Source organism: Cucumis melo, chromosome 5 (genome assembly GCF_025177605.1).
Source record: "Cucumis melo cultivar AY chromosome 5, USDA_Cmelo_AY_1.0, whole genome shotgun sequence".
NCBI classification, from domain to species: domain Eukaryota; kingdom Viridiplantae; phylum Streptophyta; class Magnoliopsida; order Cucurbitales; family Cucurbitaceae; genus Cucumis; species Cucumis melo.
Window position 1 is genome coordinate 454,980 of NC_066861.1, and position 19,130 is coordinate 474,109.

Below are 19,130 nucleotides of genomic sequence, written 5' to 3' on the forward strand. Positions count from 1 at the left end.
GTCATTGAATGCTTTTTTCTTTATATATGTATATATATTTAAATCAAGTTTGCTTCGGTTTTCGACAAGTTCATTTTTTTTCTTAAAAAAAAAAAAGAAGAATATAATTGATGTTAGATATAAATTTAAGTTTGTTGAATTTTAGTTTTTACATTTTCAATTGCAATAAAGTATTTTTATTATAAATTTTGAAGTTGTATTCACATAGTATATTCTGGCATGAAATTATTAATATTTTAAATTGATTTCAGTAAAATATAACTTTAAAGCCTACACTTTAAGATTTATAGAAATGATTAGAACTAAAGTTGAAGATTAATCTAAAGTAAAAGAGATTAAAATTGAATAAAAGACCAAAATGATATTTAAGAAATGGGGGATCACGAAGAAAAATTGTAATTTAATCTTGTTATGTTCCAATTTGTATTTCCAAATAAACATGGTGGTCGGCGACCTTATTCCGCTGATTAAACATCGTCAAAAGCCGCCTTAAAAAGTTGTAGCATTATTTAAAATTTATCAATTGTCTTTCTACATCGTTCTTGTCAGTCAATCTCCACTTTCCACATTATAACAATATTCATTGTTTTCGACTAAACACCTTTCACTCTTCAACTTTCTAAACTCCGAAATCTCAATCCTGTTTTGGTTTTTAAAACTTGTAGGTTAATATATATATATGACTCTCATTAAACTGAGGCCTTACTTTAGTTCTTGCAAGCCAGTACAGCAATTTTAAGTTGCACCAACAAATTATTAGACAGCTCATTCAAACAAGCGCAAACAGGTTGCACATTCAATGATTCATATCTCACATCTGTTTGAAATGACTTCAAATTTAATTGCCATTATTGAAGTGGGGTTCACCGTCGGTCTGTTTTGGACGAGGAAATGCTGACCATATAGAAAACGAAAAGAGTAAAATACCAAACCAAATGCCAAACTTATATGAACGCCAAAATTTCTGCTTCTATTTCATTATAAGAAGACGTGGAATGGGAACACTTTGTGTGCAGTTTCCCTTTGTTACACAAAAATGTAAAAAAGAAAAAATGGGTTAGTAGGAAAAAATCACTGAAGAATTCCTACATCATCTTTTTTGTATATACAAAAGAAAGAATGAACATATAAGGAATCTATCTGCCCCATTCACTTATGTTCCTCTGAAAGGGAAAAAAAAGGTAAGAGGATCATGTCTAGGAATGGTCAGTTCATCTTCTTACGGTTTCTTGTTATCTGGTCTGAGAAGTTGGTGGTATCACTGTCCTTGGGCTCATCTCGATGGCAACGTAAGGATAGCAGTGGTGTCTAGAATGTGCAGCGCATTTTGGAGATAAACTCACTTGCTCAAGCGCTCGTAGTTGAAGTTCTGATGGGTAGTCTCGAACGCAGCCTATGCGAGGACCAGCTCCAGTTGTCCATCTGCAAGACAACTGCTTCCCTAGTTGGTATGATTTGGCTTCATTATGTGAATGTAACCTTCTAAGGACCGACTCCTCGGGAATGATCTTCACTTCAGTATTCCCTTGTTCTTTATCAGAGACGTTTGGCTTTGGAGAGAAATAATTATCCGTATATTTGTAACCATCAACAACAGGGGAATCCAATAGGAAACCTTTATTACCACTAGTTCTCACATCTTCTTGTTCTTTCTCAAACATCCCAATCACTTCAGCCCTGTTCGGTATCTCAAGACTGGTCAATTCTTTCCGAATGTTGCGACGCTTTAAATCAGATAATTCAATGGAAGACTGTACAAATGAATCAGATTTTCCTTCATTCGACTCTTCGGTGTTGTTCTCTTCACTCTCAAAGCCATTCAGCTTTTCTATGAAGTCCTCCTCTGATGAGTTGTTCCTGACGTGGCGGCTACTCTTTTGATTGTCTAGATAATCATCTCCCTCATCAGTTGGACTTGTCTGAATGGAATAAAAGACATATTTCAGGCGACGTCTAAAATAATTGAAGTTCTAAAAATGATATCGAAGAAGAAAACATAAAATCTTGGTACATTTTTCAGGCAATATTACCTTCACATCAGTAAGATCCACATTGTTCTCTTTAAGGAATGACATGAGGTCTTTAAAATTTTCTTCAGTGGGTCGATAATGTCCGCTATGAGGCCAAACAGCCTGTCAAAGAAGCGTGATGATAAGTAATAGGTAATAGATAATTGGATCAGTAGTTGGAGGGTGAAAACAATTCAGGATTTTATGTTTGTAGAGTTGGTACCTTCAGAACACCATTTTCCACAACCAATCTCCCAGCAGCAGTTGTAGCTCCTCCAGCCAAGAAGCTTGAGTGCTGGAATGTACCTTTCTTCTTCTTTCCAACATACATAGTCTTTGAAGTGCTTAGGACAAAAATCCATTTTGTATTTTTAGCTTCGTCAGTTGTGTGGACGAGTTTCCCTGATTGTTTATATACGAGTTTCCCATCTTCCATAATTACTTCATATGCAAGCCTTTCCATCTAAAATAAGACAGAAACAAATTAAGTTTGGTGCTAAAGTTAAAAAAAAGTGGAAGTGAAGGACGATTGGACCAAGTAGTATTTACTTACAGGACCCAAATACTTGATGCATTGTTGTTGGAGTTTCCATCGCGGGCATTTTTCGACCAGATTTACTTCCTTTCCTTCTCCTATATCTAACCTGAATTCAGAAACAGAGATTTATTTGAGTCCAAGGTCTAAACATAATGTTTCCAATTTCTGTGAAGGAAGAAAAACATGAAGGAACGGTACTAAAAAACATTTTGTGTAGCAAGAAAGAAATTTTACCAGTAAAAGAAGGGTTCTTTACTCTGGCTGTGAAGCCATTTCATGTAATAAAAATGTAAGTTGTGGCCATAGCGATGTCGCGGATCAATCTGTATGCATAAAGAATAAATCATTACATCAATACAAATTGAAGTTAATATATTAAAATTACTTGATTGAAAGCCCATTTACTTACCGCCTCAAGCCAGTGCTGCAAAGAAAGCTTTCGAGCTTTAGCATTCTTGGATAAGCCTTTTCCAACCTATAAAAACAAAAGACTGGTTAGATTTTTGAAACAGATATATGGCCAAATATTGTTCACAGGTTTTATTTAGGAATTTGTCTGAATTCACCTTAGCTGCTCTAGTTCTTGCTCTTGACCAGCGTGAAATGGCAGACTCGCGTTTTTCCATGTCAAAGAATGATATAGAACTTCGCTTGAGTTCAGCAAAGTCTAAGAGTTTCCACCTACAGATATTACCAGTTTAACAAACAATGGTATAAGACAAAGATAGCCTACACAAAAAATGCAGCATGACTACTATTTCCTATAAAAAGAGAAGCGTAGAAAAATTACCAGCTCTGTTCGACAAGAACAGCACAATCTGCCAGCTTTCTTCTGGTGCGGAAGCTTTTATACACCTTCTGCAATTTTAGAGCAGCAGCATGTTTGGGATTGTTTGGATCCAAAGCTGGTAACATTTGGAATCTTTCCATATCATTGTCTGAACTTAGAGATTGATTATCAAACTCTACACTCTTTGGGCTGATCGATGCAACATCTCCATCATTTACTGTTTCTAATGAAGAAGTCTCCGTTGAGGACAGATTCTCCAAACCTCTCCCTTTGAAGCTAATAGATCCTTCCAAAGATACATTTCGAGAACTTACTGATTTCAACACTTTTGATTCTGAATCTCTGCTGACAGAACGCAGTAGAGTTTTCTCTTCATCTCCAAAACTTGTGGGTTTTATCAGAATAGATTCTAAACTATCCCCCAAATCAATATACTCTGCAAATGGACAGGAACTAGATATACCCATATGGCATAATAAGATCCTTTAATAACCTGTAAGAACAAGACGCTGTATCAGAAAGGATGTCTATCTATAGTCTATAGGCCATAGCAAGGAACAGCACTATGAAATTGAAAAATGATCTCTGTGGGTAACTATTAACTAATAACACCTAATGAAAGCGACAAATTATCCAGTTCAAAGAAAGTGGCTCCAAATCCAATTGATCACAAAAAGCAAAGCAAAAGAGATCCAGATATAATAAAATTCAATGCCTATTCCACTATCACCATAGATCTGCCTAACCAAAAAAATACCATTATTCTATCTCTCTCCATCTCTTTTTTCCTTTTTTTTTTTAAACTCCCTTGCAGCCGCCGCCGGCCCAGTGAAGCCATCAAAATAGCAGCCCCAAATCCCATTTCATTGAAACTCAATCATAAATTCAAAAACACAGAGCATACTACCATTTTAACTATCAACACATACAAACAAACAGAGAAGTTACATTCCACGAACTCATACGAAAACAGAACAACGTAAAGAAACCCATAACAAAAAAAAAAAAAAAACGATTTCAAACAGTAATCAGCAATGTTGGGTACTGACCTTGAAAAACAAAAGCGACGAGGAACTAGACCTTGACGATGAACGGAAATGAGTAAGTACCGGCGGCTAACGGCGTCGTCGGAATTGTTGGGTTTGCTGTGTTAGCTTGTGGGGTCCGATTAAAAAAGTAGAAAGAAAAAAAAAAAGTGAAAGTGCAATGGAACTTTGAATCGCAAATGAGAGAGAAGAATGGAAAGTCGATGATTCTAAAATGGCAATAATTCTAAGCTTTTGGGGGTTTATATAGGACTGCCCACACCACTCCCAATATATATATATATATATATATAAACATATTGCATTCATTTTCTTTTTCAATTGCATTCCAACAATGTGTACTTTGACTTCCTATTTTTATTATCCTCACTTACATATTTATTAATTTCAGTTACCTTTTTCATTTGGTCTCTTTCAAACTTAGCTGTGGGTTGTAACAAACACACAATCAAACTATCATACTATGATCAAAATTTAATGTTGTTAGCTTATTTGGTTTCCATTCTTGTTTTATTTTTAAGTTAAACAAACGGTCAAATCGTACAACCGTATTTGATTTTTTCTCATTCTTGTTTCTAAAGTCCAAAAGTATACCAAATAAGTTTTTACGTTTTCCATTTTGTGTTTAGAAAGCTTATTTGATTTAAAAACGTGTGTATGTTTTTAGCATTTTTATTTTGTACCCATCGATTAGTTAGGTTTTTCTTTTCTCGAAAAAAAGAAACGCGTGTGTTAGTACCAATTTATTAAGTTCCAATTATCTATTTAAGTATTTTGAAATTTCTCAAATTATTAAACACAATACCATTTTAACGTGCGTACTTTTTTCTTCGCTTCAAGATTATATCAATAATGTCCAATTAAACATAGAATATTAAAAATTGAAACATATATTAAGTTTGTAAATACCTAATTAACTAATAGTGATGATGGAGACATTAATAAGAGGGAAGCTTGTATGTGAAGTTAAAAGATGAATTTCGTAGGAAATTAAAATAAAGTTCTGACAATTTCAAATTTCTTTGGAAAGTACTTTTCATTTCTACACAGTATTATTATTATTATATAATTTATTTTTAAAAAAAATTATTTTCCTCCATTGGGTCCCTCCAACCCAAAAAGAAAAGAAAAGAAAAGAAAAGAAAAGTAGTTATTGGTAAATCACAATCGCCATTGCTTATGTCACTATTAATTAAAATTCCTTTGTAATTGGTAAATAAAATACCAAACAAAGATTAGCTTCATTCCCAAGCTTTTGTCTTCATTTCTTTCTTCTTTTTCCAAACCCAAACATTTCCTTAAAATTTCCATTCATATATATATATATATATATATATATATATATATATAATTCAAAAATCTTTGGTGTATTAAAAGTCAAAATGGAGTCTGGATTATATATTGGCAGAGCTGGAGGGGCTTTGGATGGATATGCCTTTCTTTTCTTTTGTAATTATAAAGTCCTTTTTTTTTCTTAGTTTTATAAATATAGAAATGAATTGATTTTATGTTTTTTTTTTCTTTTTCTTGTGAAAGTGTTAGAAGTTTCCTCCCTATTTCTTTCCTACCAACAAAGATTCATATCTTTTTTTTTAAAATAAATAAATAAATAAAAGTTAAAATTTGAAATTATATATACTCCAATTGTTTTGGTGTCATTGAAAGAATTAGGACATGTGGTTTGATACTGAGTTTCCTTCAAATTAAGTATATGATTTTCAAACTTTTTAAAATGATAGGAATGTCTCAAAGTATAAAATTAATCCACACACCCATTTCAAGAGTTGTAAATATCTCACAAATTTTCATTCAATTGTAGTGTGGGTTTCCTTTTTTCCAATTTGAGTTTAATGATAATTGAGTAAGTAAATAGTCTTCTTTTCTTTTTTTCTTTTTTTCTTTTTCAAACTATGTAATATTTGAAGATATATTTGAAGATGGGATATCCACTGCACTTGTGGTATTGTACCGTTTTGAATTGTAACAACCCATTAGTTACGTTTCATGAATTATCCAACGAGATATTGTTGAAAATCTATCTTGAATTGTCATGTGATTCGACGAACAACTTAGTACGGGGGTCTAGCTGATTAGGTCCAGGGACAATGTGTCATAGTGGGGGTTTTGAAGGCACAACGTCTCTGAAAGTTCTTTAGTTTTCATAATTGAGCATATATAGTTATTAACGATTTTGACTCTAGGGTTTAGAAATAAAGTATGCAAATATATAAACTAGATATCTAACTTAGTGGCGTCATATTGTATTCTAAAACATTCTCTATAACGATATATGTTCTCACTTTACCTATTGATGTTGATAACACATTGTTAGTAAACCACGTATATATGTGTGTCGATCTTTACATTCTTTACATTGCTTAATTGTTGATTTTGTAACAAATATTTATGAGCCTAAGTATCCATTCGCTTCGCTAAATGTATAAAACCAGTCAAAGTCATTTGTCTAAAGCCCGTATGCTAAAAAATACTAAAAATAATTACTATCTTTTATCTCAAATTAAAATATGAGAAATTATTCTTAAAGACGGTTGAAAATATTCCACAGAGTCTAGCAAAATTCTATATTATACCAAACATATGACAATGATAGACTTCTATCAGAATAGATTAGAAGTCTATGATCGATAGAATATGAAATATTGTTATATTTTGGTTCATTTTACGATAATGAAAAATTCCACTTAAAATATTACGTACTCCAAATAAAATATTATAATCCATAAATCGGTAAATTTTGGCTATTATTACTTCATTATTCATTACAAAAAGATATCTAAATCTTTACATGGCTCTTGTCAAAGATTTTTGTATTCATTAAATTGAGATTTGATTAGATTTTGTTTTCTTAATAAATTGAATTTTATAGGTATGTTTCATCTTCCAAATTTTCTTATTAAATTTGTCTCTACTTTACAAAGATAATTCCACCTATACATAAAAGAGAGGGAAAAAAAATTCATTATTGAAATTAAAGATATATATATAAATATCTAACACATTACAAAAGTCTCATAAAAGTCCAAAAAAGTGTAACAAAAACTTAGGAAAAATAAAAACTTTATTTTAAAAAGTTTGATTATATATAAAATCCGAACAAAATAATAAAAAAAAAGAAATATTGGTGCTGGCATGCATGCATTTTAATATATATTTACTTCTCTATTATCTGTCATCATACCTTCCCCCCCTCTCTCTCTATATATATATTTATATGTGTTTTCGGATTCTGCATATAATTTCTACAAATACACGTCTCATCGACCTACACGTGGCTTCATCTTATCCATTTGTTATACTCATACACACAATTTTAATAAATACTTCGGATTGCCTTCGAATTAAATGTCCCACATTGATTATCACAAATTTAAATCCTTATTAATTCTACTCTAAGAAACATCTTCATGTAATTAAACTAAATTTGCTTATCCATTAAATCACTTTATGGAATTACACTTACCTACCTAAGATAATTTTTTAAACAAAAATATTCAATCCACGACAAAAGTCAATGTCTATAAATCAACATGCGACCGAGGTAAATAAATCAACGGCATGTTTTATATTTCAGTTGGCTGGTTTTTGTATACCGTCTAGTCTAGTCGGTTTTGCATATATGCATCAACTTGATAGTTGGTGTCATTCAAAATGTCAACTTTTGTTTAAATTTAAAATGTGATTATGTTTTACTTTAACTTACTTAACGCATTACTTAAATAATAATTAAGTCTACTTAATTAGGGTGTGACATGGAATCCTTCTGATATGGATCATCTATATTAATTAAATAAAGTGTTGGAAAAAAAAAGTCTTTTTTTTTCTTTTTCTTTTTTAATGTATTTATTTATTTTTTCCTTAGTAGTGTAATTATACAAATCTCCCACTTGAGGATCTCTAAATTAAAATTAATGAACTGTAAAAATAGTATTATATATATATTAATAATAATGTAATTAAATATGGTTAGATCTCACTTTTTTATTTTGTTTTTATTTTGGGTTTTTTTTTTCTTTTTTCTTTTTGACAACTGTATGTCATTTCTCTACCATTATTCCATTAGAAATAATAATAGTGAAAGTCAAACTCTATTAATTTCTAAATATTTATAATTATTGGGCAGTCCCAAACCCTAATTGTTTATTATTATCATCATTGTACACATTATTGCCACTCATTATTCTCTGATTTTCATTTTATTTTACTTCATCGGTTTTTGTACTAATTTTTAATACTCTCCAATATCTTACTTCACAAACTTCCATAAATCATAGCCTTTTCCTTATTCTATACATTTTTAACGTTGTTATATTAAAATAAAATATATTTTGAAAAAACTAGCTTTTTTTTTAATTCATTTTATACTTAAAAGAAAAAAAGGTTGAAAACATTTTTTAAAAATATATAAATTTGCAATTATATTAAAAAAAATTACTATTTATTTGGGTCATCACTTAAACTCCTAAATCATATAATGTGATATACTATATTAAATTATCAATTAACTAGAAAACTTAAACTCATTCAATATTTATATATCATTCAACACTTAATATAATTATAAAAGAATTAAGATTAAAAAATTGTACATATATTTTTTAAAAAAAAGTAAATTCGATATTATATTGTTACGCATAGAATGTATCTAGGGTTTGAAAAAAAAAACTATAAGATGAGATCTTTAACCATTCTTTTATACAAATTCATGTTCTACCCAAAAAAAATAAAATCTAAAAGAAAATTTTCATGCAACGTTCAAGAAATTTGGACATGTAGTGAGTTGATTTTAATTTATAAAATAAGGAGGATAAAACTAATATTATTTAAGTTAGAAAAAGGGACATGTGTAATAATTATGAGGATTAATTTTATAATAATTAGCAGTATAAATCGACATTAGGAATTGTGTTAAGTGTAATTAATTTGTAAAGAGGTTAATTAATTAATTAGTTTTTTAAGAGAGAGAGAGAGAGAGAGAGCATCGGATCTTTGATAATAAATTAGGAATAAAAAATGTATATAGTGATAGTTAAGTGGGAAATGTGAATGTGAAATGATTGGGAGTAAAGAAAGGGGAGAGGGGACTCGAAGCCGACAGATCGTTAGCAGTACAAGTAGTGTCGTTTCACGAATTCAGATCTGCCATGCATAAATAATATTCTTCGTTTTTTTTTTTTTCATATATATGAATGAGAGAGATATAGTGAGTGGGTACTCTGCATTGTACGAATTGGTTGACACCCACCTGGCGGAAAGTTACTCGTCCACGTGATGCTGTCTATTGCTAATAATACACCTCCCTTTCACACAACCAAATCCCATGCCTGCCGCCGGGTTTCTCTCTCTCTCTTTTTCTTCCTTTCTCCCAAATTTTGTACTTTCCATAAAAACAAATATATTCTTTCAAATCTTCCAAAAGTTTTAAATTATCATTACACTCTTTTAGTTCAAATTTCATGTAATTATAATTGTTAAAATAAAATTACCTATACATTTTTAAACAATGTAAAAAAAAAAAAAAAAACCATTAAGTTTATAAAAGTTAAAAAATAATTCTTATATTCTTCAATACCTACGTTCTTATTATTAACTATTTCTTTTTTACATTTATTTATCTAATAAATAAACAAAGAAAAATGAACACTTCGATTAGGAGCGTACGGATGATAATAAAAATAAATAGAGTAATAGAAACACCAATAAATTATTCAAGTTGTGTATTAATAGTCAAATTCATTTTTTTTATTTGACTATTCATAATTTTAGCACGTTTGAAGCTAAATGTTTTTTTATTTTAAATTTTTGTGATATTTTTATTGGTGTAAGAATTGAATTTATATATATATGTATGTGTATATATATATGTATGTATGTATGTATATTATATGTATTTTTATTTATTTATTTTGTATTTTTGTAGAAGGGTTTTTAAAAGTATAAAAATCGTTTAATATAATTTAGGCTTTTAAGGGAAGTGATAGGCTCACCAAGGATTTTGCATGACAGACCAATTATTGGGCGTACCACATGGTTGAGAGAAGAGTGGAAAACGTTATCCGTGGGATTGGGTAAACGCGTTTATGATGCCCATGTCAGCACCGACGTTTCCAATGCCTACACATTCGTACGTGATTGTATGCGCCTAGGCATTTTGTGGTTGGGTCATTTAGCTTACCAAAATGTTTGAAAGAAAACGTCAACTTTGTTCTTTTTTAGTTAATATTACAAGTCAACGCTCTATCTTCACTCCATGGTTGTTGGATTTATTATTATTATTATTATTCCACTTCCTACTTACTTCAAATTTTCTACTTTTACCGCACTCTTCTTTAAGTAGAATTCGTATCCAAAACTTTAATGAAACAAACAGATTCTTATTAATGCATGGAGGAGTTTCTCCCTCTCATCCGTATTTCATCTTATCAACTACTCTGATGAACGTTTTAAGCAAATGAATACAAAAAAGAGAAAATGCAAGTTCGAAGGATAAGCTTTTCTGGCTGAACTTTCTCCTATTAAGTCGCTTCACCATACTCTACCTTCCCTTGCCAACTATCGATAGGAGTGAGTATTCAGGTTGTGACTCCTCTGAATCGCCCCATCTAGGAGAAATTTGGTTTCAAACCCCGGTTCAAACACGAGAAGTACACCATGCTAATATGCCTTAGATGAACCTCTGCTTTGCTGAAAAAGAGGAAGCTCGATCCCTTCTTCGATAAGAAAGAGAATGAGATCGTATTTCCGTCTTTCTTCCTTTATTGGGACAATGCTCCTTCTAGTCTCAATCCCTCGTCGTATTTGAATTCGGATAGGAGACAGGTTGAGGGCTTCACTGCAAGATAGAAAAGGAAGGATACGAGAGACCTACGTTAGACTATCGAATGATAATATAAATGACATGTTTCTATTTTCATTTTTTGTTAGTTAAACATCGCTTAGTTAATTTCATGAGTTTAATAGCAAATAATAAGTATGAGGTGTAGTGTGACAAATTTTACAACTATCGTGCAATATCGACTGCCACTAGAATGATAATATATTTCTCATTTAACCAATATAACAACTTAGTATATAATAAGGTACTAATTTTTGTGTGTGAACTATCTAACAAATCCTTAAAACACACACACAATTACTCTAAAGTTCCACTTTAATATTGGTTCTTAACTCCACTAGTGCATTTTATATAAATAGTTGTGTGGTGTCAACATTTTAATAAAATGATACAATATATATAATTGTGATAATGTTAATATAATATGATGTCTATCTCTTCGTGTTTTTTTAAATTATTATTATCAAATTATTATTATTGAAAATATTCCAACAACATTAATCAACCTTTTTTTTTTCTCTATTTCTTTACAATTTGCGTAATCATATCCTGCACTTTATAGCATGTGAAATCATATATACAAACTAAGACAATTACTTAATTATTTATAGAGATAACAAACAAAAAAAAGAAAGGTATTTGTATGTTTTTGTATTTATAATTCAATAAGTTATTTTAAATGTTTCAATGATTTTGGAAACATCATTCAATAATAATTTATTAAAAATGACTTATTAATTAATTAATATACAATACACATATAAAAACAATATAATACATTGCAAATTTCACATTGAGCTAGATTTAAATTAAAATTTTCAATAAATAATTAATAATAATTGATTATCAAGTAAACAGTAAGGAGTGATTACAGTGTCTTGTGATTTAAAAGTATATATAACGTTTAATAATAGCTTTATTTGTATAATTGTCTTGTAAAAAATAAAACGAAGAGACGAGTGTGGATGGGTAGCCGTTACCTAAAATGAGATGGAGGGTGGTGATGGAAGGAGAGTGAGTGGTGCACTGAAATAAGCGTACACCCGAAAACACGTTAGTATGGGGGTTTGGTTGGGTGCAGTGGAGGTGCGTGGACCAGAATGGAACCGCGTGAATATCGAATTTGGAAGTTGTTGTAAGTCGTATGTCCACATCCAACCACACATTACACACAACCACTGGACGGCGGATACTCCATACATACTCACTCCTATTTTCATCATATTATATATTACTTTACCTACACTTTTATTCACTTTACTTTTTCAAATAAACGTTTGATAAAGTAATTTATTATGAAAATTTATTCTGATATTTGTTTAGTAGCTGTTGTGATTTTGGCTTTACCATTTTAGAAGTTAAGTTGTGAAAAAGAAAAAAAAAAAAAAAAGCATGCAACTGTTTGACTTATTTCTCGAGAATTGAATTGGTAGCAAAATTATAAATATAGAAACAAAATTTTTAAAATTATTTTGATAAAATTAATATATAGCATACGATAAATCAAGTAATATAGAGGTGGAAGAAGTCTCTATCATTTTTATTTTAGGTTTTAGGTTTTGTTTGATATGAGTTTGATGGTTTAATTATAAATTAATTATTTCATTTTTTTAGCGTTTTTTAAATTAGACACCTTTTCTCACTTCTAATTTGATTGTATTGTTGTCTCGTTTTTATCAATATTTTATAAAAACTAAATTTTGAAAACTAAAAGGAAATATTTTTTAAAATATTTATTTTGTTTTCAAAATTTAACAAAAAAATCCAATTAGTTTATTTAAGAAAAATGAAAAACTGTTATAAAAAATTTAGAAGAACTAAACTTTATTTAAAAAGATATTTGTTAATTTTTAAGCTTATAATTATCTCCCCACTGCTTCTTAATTTTTTCTTTTCTTTCTTTTATTATTTATCCTATGAAAATATTATCAAATATTAAGCAACAATTCAAATGTTTATTACTTGTGTCATAGTAAATTTAAAATTATCCTTCTCCTCCTTAAAAATAAACCTTCGTTATCACAAACAATGCCTAAAAATTCAAACATTTAGTAAACACATTCTTATCATAAAACGATACAATTTTTAATTCATGATTTTGTGTTAACTTACATGTAGAAATGAGAAAGAATTAGTAAATGCAGTTATGATCGAACAATTAAAATGAACATACCTAATTTTAGAATATAAAGTATAAGTTAAAAACTACCGTAAAGGGAGTAATTTTGACACATTTGTCGTATCATTCGTTATTATTATTATTTTTAAGTAAAACACTTCCACAACGCCACATATAAATCTGCCATCTACACATTATATTTGTCTCATAGTCAAAGGACAGAACTTTGGATGATGCTTAATCTACAAGCTAACCTAACACCATAAATTAAAATAGAAAATGTCATTGATAATGATAGTGAAAAATACCAAAATACCCATATATATATATATATATTTTTTTTTTCTTTTCCATCCAACAAGTGATCTGTCTTAGTCGTTGTTGAATTTGAACTTGTCAGGCAAGTTTAATGTAAAAGGGTTATTGGAATTGAAAAGTCTCAGCTTGTGTAGCAAGAATATGAGTCAAGGTCAAACTCAAACATATTCTTTTATATACACATAAACGTGACCCTTGTGGCAGACAAAAAGTGCAAATCTTTGCTAACAAAATAAACTAATTCTTCCATTCTTATAAAAGTGGGGATTTACCAAAGTCACTCCCCATTTTTTGTACTCATATAATGAATCGTTGTCATCAACTTACTTAATCGTAAAAGTTATAATGATTGCATATAAGTTGGATGGTTAAATTTTATAGGGTTAAACTTGAGCGTGTAATTACAACTACTGTCATTCTCTATGAATATTCTTTTAATATTGATATGTTAAACTCTAACTATGATATTTATTTTAGTTTGGATTAATAAAACGAAGGAAAAGAGGAACTTGAATAATTTAGAAAAATTAAAAGAAAAACTAAACATTTTATTTTTAGATCTATTATTTAAATTTTGGGTATTTTTATGTGCCATTTAATTTTTTTTTATTACTTATATTATTCTTCAAATACCGATAAATTTAGTATTGACTATTCAATTTTATTGTATTTATATATAAAATTATTTAATTTTTAATATTTGTAGGTTGTTGAGTGATTATTTTTTTGGGTAAATAGTTTGTTTTACAAATTTTTAAATATTTAAGAGTGGTAGTAGGTCTAATATATGTAAAATAATGATTACTTAATTTGGAGTGATTTGAAACCATTGATTTGGGTGAGGTTTCACATCAAAGTACTTATAATTTGCAAACAAAATAATAATAATAAGAAAGTTGGTTGGGTAGTAGTGTGAAAACGGGCCGACAAGTCGGCCGATACTAAAAATAGAATAATGCAGCCCAATCCGACAGACGTATAGTCGCCCTGCAGACAAACCCAACCGACGGTTTCTTTCATTTGACTCTCGTTTTTCAACAAAAAAAGGCTGCGGCGTCGTTTTGTAAGTGGGCTGCTTCTTTATTGAAGCTGAGTGGGCTTAGAACCCATGGGCCATACGAATGAGTAGCCCGAGTTTTTTTTTCTTTGACTTTGGCGCGCGTTTCAGCTGGGAGTTGAACTGATTTTGGAGGGAAATGAACTGGACGATCTCTCCCTTTTCTCTTGGTGGGTTGAATATGATAATATTTAATTTCCTTTTCGTGTAATTTTTTGTAATTTAAAAATACATTTCGATTTCGTAAGCGGAAGAACATTACGCTTACACATGGCGTTGATTTCGATGCGTAATGTTCTTTGGGTTGGTCAGCCATTTCGTTCTTCCGATTCTGTGTTTGGAGGTACTATCTGATTCTTCATTGGTGTCGTTTTCAGTGGAGTGATGATTAGTGAAGTTTTATTTCATTTGCATCGAGTTTCATGATGGTTCATTGTAATAGTTTGACTCTGCTTTCAGCTCTTGTTTAAGGTTTTTCCCTTTTTCCTTTATTTGGGTTTTCTTTAATTGTTATGGAGCTAACTTTATGAGTCTAGAAAGTTCGGGTTTTTGGTGTTCTCTGTTTTACTTTAATTTCTGCTCATGTGTTAATATTTTATCTGTGGTTAACTCTTTGTTGCTTGCAAAATATTGATTTTAGGCTTTTTCTTGTTATGGGTTTATCTTGATCAAGTAATTGCTAGGGTTTTTGTTGTTGTTTTGTGATTGTTATGTGTAAGATGTGATTAGGCTCTCTTATTGATGTTTGCATGGAATGTTATGTTACCTTAAAGAAAGTATTCCCTCTTTCCCATATGAAACGGGTATAACTCTGTTGTGGTATGTCAACATGTGAATTCTATGAAGTCTCATGAATTTGCTGTTTTGGTGAAATTTTGTTTCTGCTTGCTTCATGGCATCTCATCACAATTTTTGTAGGCTGGTTAAACTTAACTGATGAAGGACGACCGGAAGGAACGAAGAGTAATATTTGAAGTTGATGTTTCGGTAAACTGGAGGATGCATGAGAAATGGCCTGCAGTTCTGTTTTTGCTCACGTCTGTCATGACTTTCCATGTAAGAGGTACTTCTATGAACTCTTTCCACTAACTTTAATGCTAAAATTCAATTTAACAGTTACCTCCATTTGTAACACTTCAATTTCCAGTCTCTCCATTGGTACCCAGTTTCTTTTATATTCTTGTATGCATTAATTCTTTGATCTGATCAGGGGATTCAGGAGCATTTGTGGGGATAAATATTGGCACTCATGTTTCCAGTCTTCCACCTGCCTCAGATGTGGTTTCAATGCTCAAACAGTACGAGTTTACGCATGTTAGACTCTATGATGCCAATGCCCAATTACTCAAAGCCTTTGCAAATAGTAGCACCGAAGTAATGGTTGGTGTTACAAATGAGGAGGTTCTAAAGATTGGAAAGTCTCCATCAGCTGCTGCTGCTTGGGTTAATAAGAATGTTGTACTTTATACACCTGCAACCAATATAACAGCTATTGCTGTAGGCAGTGAGGTTCTTACCTCAATCCCTAATGCAGCCCGAGTCTTGATTCGTGCCATGAAATACCTTCATAAAGCCCTTGTTGCTGCAAACCTAAATCTTCAAATAAAAGTTTCAACACCCCAGTCGATGGATGTCATTCTTACCTCTTTTCCTCCCTCTACAGCCACATTCAATTCTTCATTGAACTCCACCATTTACCAACTCCTTCAGTTTTTGAAGAAGACCAACTCCTACTATATGTTAAATGTTTATCCTTATCATGGATACATTAAAGGAAATGGAAATTTCCCACTCGATTATGCTCTTTTCCAGCCACTGTCTATAAATCGGCAGATTGTTGACCCAAACACACTCCTCCACTATAACAACATGTTTGATGCCATGTTGGATGCAACCTATCATTCAATAAAAGCTCTCAACTTTTCTGACATCCCTATTGTGGTCACAGAGTCTGGTTGGCCATGGTCTGATGGAGCCGATGAACCTTATGCAACCAAGCAAAATGCTGAGATATATGTTAACAATCTTATCAGTAGGGTTCTGAATGGTTCCGGTCCACCTAGCGAGCCAACTAAACCTGTTAACACGTACATATATGAGTTGTTCAGTGAAGATCAGAAACCTGAGCCTATGTCACAGAAAAACTGGGGAGTTCTTTCAACTAAAGGTTCTGCTATATATCGTTTGAGTTCATTATCCAGCAGAGTCGCTGGAAGTTCTTCTGTTGTTTACTGTGTGGCAAAAGATGGTGCAGATCCTGGGAAGTTGCAAAATGGTCTGAACTGGGCTTGTGGTCAAGGTGGAGCTAATTGTTCTGCTATTCAACCAGGGCAGCCATGCTTTCTTCCCGATAACATTGTAAACCACGCTTCTTATGCTTATAATGACTACTATCAGAAAATGCAACTCAATGGTGGAACTTGCAACTTCGATGGCACAGCAACGTTAACTAATACTAATCCAAGTAAGTTCCTTTCTCCTAGTTCTTGCTTTATCTGTGACGATGTATTGTCTTTCCTCTATTGGATATAATTTTCACGAGGCATGAAGAAAATAGTAGAATGAAAATAACGAGAGGGAAATGGGTTCATAACTGTACTGATAGAGCTATTGGTTTGACCACAAAATATGTTGGACCTCCATTGAACCAACTTACACTAACATGAACCAGGTTGAAGGAATATTTGGATTGACTCTCTTTAGTACTTAAAATTTAAAAACACATTCTTTAAGTACAACAAAAGTATTTTTTAAACATTTAGAAAGTCAACCAACCGAAACGTTGAGCCTAATCATTACTTTCACCTTCATTGCTTCATTGCTGTGTTTTAAATATCAACTATCAAAGTTCTCGTTCTCAATCCTCAGGAAAAAGAATTGCATTGACTAGAATGCATGAAGAGGTGTTTAGATTTAGAGCACCATCAAAACACCTATGGAACTTGAGTGTTGAGTTTGGATGTACTTTCAGACCTAACTATTGCACACTTAAAAAAACTTTTCACAATAATACTCATCTTTCTTTTCTTTTATGGTTTCCCCTAGTTTCAAGCTATTTGCTACATCTTTTTAATATTGATCATCTCTTTCCTTTTAAGTATAATCTATCCATTCCACATGTTTAATAATAGACACATGCACAAAATACAGTCGTGGATGCGTATTCTGTTTTCCTAATATTGGTGCCCTCTTGCAGGTCGAGGATCCTGTGTATACACTGGAAGGTGAGCAAAAAGATGCTATTGTTGTTCTGCTATTACGTTATAGAGAGCTTTTATATATTTGCTTCTTGCAATATGGTTTATCTGAAGAATTGCCAATGTATTATCTGTAACCAGTGTTAATCCAAGCGGTGGGAATGGAGCTTCACCCCCAACTCCTTCACTGACCCTGGGGCCTTCCAGCGATTTCCTCCCCCCCAGTTCAAGTTCAAAACTTGATGCCAGGCAGTTTCACTTCTTGTCGTCACCCATGCTTTTATCTGCTTTCTTTCTGCTCTTGACTTGAAGTTGCCAGCACTTTTAGGTTCTTAAGCTATTTATTGAAGGAGCAGTCTTCAACTTGCAGTTTCAAGGAAAGCTACCAAGGGATGCAAAGGTTCAACATTTTGATTGAACTTCTTGTACCAGAGTATGTATATTATGTACAAATCCTTTGTAATTATATAAATAGAATTAATGAAATGTGATTGGACCAATATACGAACATTAAGATTATGGTTGTCCAATATTTATTTACCAGTATGCTATAGTGATAATTTGATACAAAAAATTATAATAATTTCACACTTTACCTATATGATACAAAAATTCGTTTATCGATGATGAATGCAAAATAAAAATTGCCCCTTTCAAATTATGCTTTTATGAAATAAGTTTGATCCTTACTTGTCTTAAATTTAATGTTTTTGTAATGGAGTTCTTTATTATTTATATTTTTTTTTTCAAATTTTCAAAATTTCAAATTTATTTTAGAGAAAATCCTACACTTCCACCCACAAGTCTTTTCTTAATTAACATTAACCTAATTTTTAGATTTTAAAATTTCTTTCAAGTTCTTATTTAACAAATTGTGAAATTGACAAATCCAGCTCTAATGCTACAATTAGAATGATTAAAAGGAAAGAGATAACATGGGATTAGAAGATTTCTCCACAAATAGTATAGTATAGATTATTTATTAGATTACGCATAGTATTTAAATTCGAAATTTGAACTCTCCATTTGGAATTAAGGATATACTTAATTTAATTAATTTAGTTAATGAAAAGACTAAACATCACAAAACCAATGTTAGGAAATTATGTGAAGCTTTAAGTATAACACTACCGAATTGGGATGCAAAATCTGAATTGTAATGTTGAGAAATGAAAATCATGATCTGCAATTTGGTTTGATCAC

At 31.2% G+C, this 19,130-nt stretch overlaps 2 protein-coding genes across 7 annotated transcripts; one reads left to right on the forward strand and one right to left on the reverse strand.

Annotated features, from left to right (window-relative positions):
- Window positions 1-952: 952 nt before the first annotated feature.
- Window positions 953-4,630, reverse strand: LOC103491594 (IQ domain-containing protein IQM2). The gene is made up of 9 exons (XM_008451607.3): window positions 4,387-4,630; window positions 3,338-3,830; window positions 3,114-3,228; window positions 2,957-3,022; window positions 2,782-2,870; window positions 2,563-2,653; window positions 2,233-2,472; window positions 2,031-2,132; window positions 953-1,919 (listed from the first exon to the last, which is right to left on the reverse strand). Exons 2-9 carry the CDS (start codon window positions 3,802-3,804, stop codon window positions 1,233-1,235), a joined length of 1,857 nt encoding a protein of 618 aa, XP_008449829.1. The 5' UTR covers window positions 3,805-3,830; window positions 4,387-4,630; the 3' UTR covers window positions 953-1,232.
- A 10,240-nt stretch (window positions 4,631-14,870) lies between these two features.
- On the forward strand, window positions 14,871-18,444 carry LOC103491590 (glucan endo-1,3-beta-glucosidase 4). 6 transcript variants are annotated; one of them, XM_008451593.3, is made up of 5 exons: window positions 14,871-15,073; window positions 15,649-15,793; window positions 15,941-17,194; window positions 17,927-17,954; window positions 18,069-18,444. In XM_008451593.3, exons 2-5 carry the CDS (start codon window positions 15,667-15,669, stop codon window positions 18,235-18,237), a joined length of 1,578 nt encoding a protein of 525 aa, XP_008449815.1. In that variant the 5' UTR covers window positions 14,871-15,073; window positions 15,649-15,666; the 3' UTR covers window positions 18,238-18,444. The 6 variants fall into 6 exon arrangements, with proteins under 6 accessions (XP_008449815.1, XP_050940979.1, XP_008449819.1 ...); XM_051085022.1 differs by having other exon boundaries at window positions 15,950-17,194; XM_008451597.2 differs by having other exon boundaries at window positions 15,649-15,786.
- Window positions 18,445-19,130: the final 686 nt, after the last annotated feature.